Source organism: Phaseolus vulgaris, chromosome 11, assembly GCF_000499845.2.
Source record: "Phaseolus vulgaris cultivar G19833 chromosome 11, P. vulgaris v2.0, whole genome shotgun sequence".
Lineage (NCBI taxonomy): Eukaryota > Viridiplantae > Streptophyta > Magnoliopsida > Fabales > Fabaceae > Phaseolus > Phaseolus vulgaris.
In genome coordinates, this window is record NC_023749.2 from 15,758,905 (window position 1) to 15,760,284 (window position 1,380).

At 32.6% G+C, this 1,380-nt stretch overlaps 1 protein-coding gene across 1 annotated transcript; it reads left to right on the forward strand.

The window, feature by feature from the left end:
• The first annotated feature begins 340 nt into the window (after positions 1 to 340).
• LOC137835217 (transcription factor GTE12-like) lies at positions 341 to 1,010 on the forward strand. The gene is made up of 2 exons (XM_068643614.1): positions 341 to 361; positions 591 to 1,010. The coding sequence occupies exons 1-2, from the start codon at positions 341 to 343 to the stop codon at positions 1,008 to 1,010; spliced, it is 441 nt and encodes a 146-aa protein (XP_068499715.1).
• The last annotated feature ends 370 nt before the right edge of the window (positions 1,011 to 1,380 follow it).

A 1,380-nucleotide genomic window follows, 5' to 3' on the forward strand; every position in this document is an offset into this window, starting at 1 on the left:
GCTCAAACTGTATTTGTTCTAGTAAGAATTTAGTGGTAAACTTTTGGGAGGAAGGATTGTTCGTTTTTTAGCGATGTTGTACATGTGTTGCATCACCCCTAAAGTGGTTCTTATTTTTTTTATTGTTGATAAAAAAAACTAACTCCTTTAAACGATTAAAATAAAATATTATTTTTTCAGTACATTAAATTCAATTTTTTTTCAAATAAAATAAAATAAATGTCACACTACAATAATGGATGAATGAGTATACTTTTTTTTTTACAATTTTTTATTTATTTATGCGGGAGAGTGGGCCAACCTGCCCTGCCCCGTTGTTGGCCCACGTGGGTTGTGAGTTATGTCGGACGGGCTTAAGCGGGTTAGCAGGCTAGATTAGTGAGTCTGCCCCGCATTGCCATCCCTAAATTTGACTATTGTTTAATATATATTGGTTTAAATAACAAGTTTGGTCTTCTAAGTCATATTTTTCTTTCTATTCTTTTTTTCTTCTTTCATTTTCTACTCAACAATGGGAGAATTAGAACAATCTTGCAAGAAGCTGATCATACAAATTTATTCTTCATGTCCTTGAAAGTGTATGTGAATAGAAGAATAAGAAGGGATATTATGCAAAAGCAATATGGGTTAATACAAAAAATCCATTAGAATTCGGTGCCAATAATCAAGAAATTAGGTACAAGGAGTGTGATAAGAGTAAGAAGAGTTGGGCAATGTTGAAGCATTTAATGGTTGGAAGAGATGCATGGATTTTCAAAAAGAGTGATCTTGGTGACCATAAGAACATGAAAAAGAAGACAATGACTTTACAGGATATTGAATCAAAGCTAAAAAGATTGGAGTACTCAAAAGTTGATGAGTTTGTTGATGACATGATGAGTGTCTTCTCTTATCCCTTGGGTTATCCTCCAAGAAGTGAGATACACAAAATTGCAACAAGAATTACTCAAACTTTTGAGCTCACTTGGAAAACCATGAAGAAAAGGCAGATAGTTGATGAAAATCCTTAATCATAAAAGATTTTTGTAAAAACTTTGGAACTTTGTTATATTGGCTACTTTGTAATTTTGGCTACTTAGGATTTGATCATAGATTCAATTTTAGTGATCTTATTATTCTTTATCTTTGTGTTTTTAGTCAACATCAATCACAAGTAAATAGAGAGTTATAAACTTCTACCAAAATACTTCTTGTAAGGTTGTTTACTTCTTGAAAATCCTCTTGCAAATATAACAATTTGTTAATATATTTTTCTAACCCAAAATCAAAAACACTATAATATATGTACCGACCAGTCCTCGGTCATCAACGCCAGTGAAAGACCTCAGACATCGGCGCCAGAGAAAAACATCAGACATCGAACATCGGTGTCTGATATAA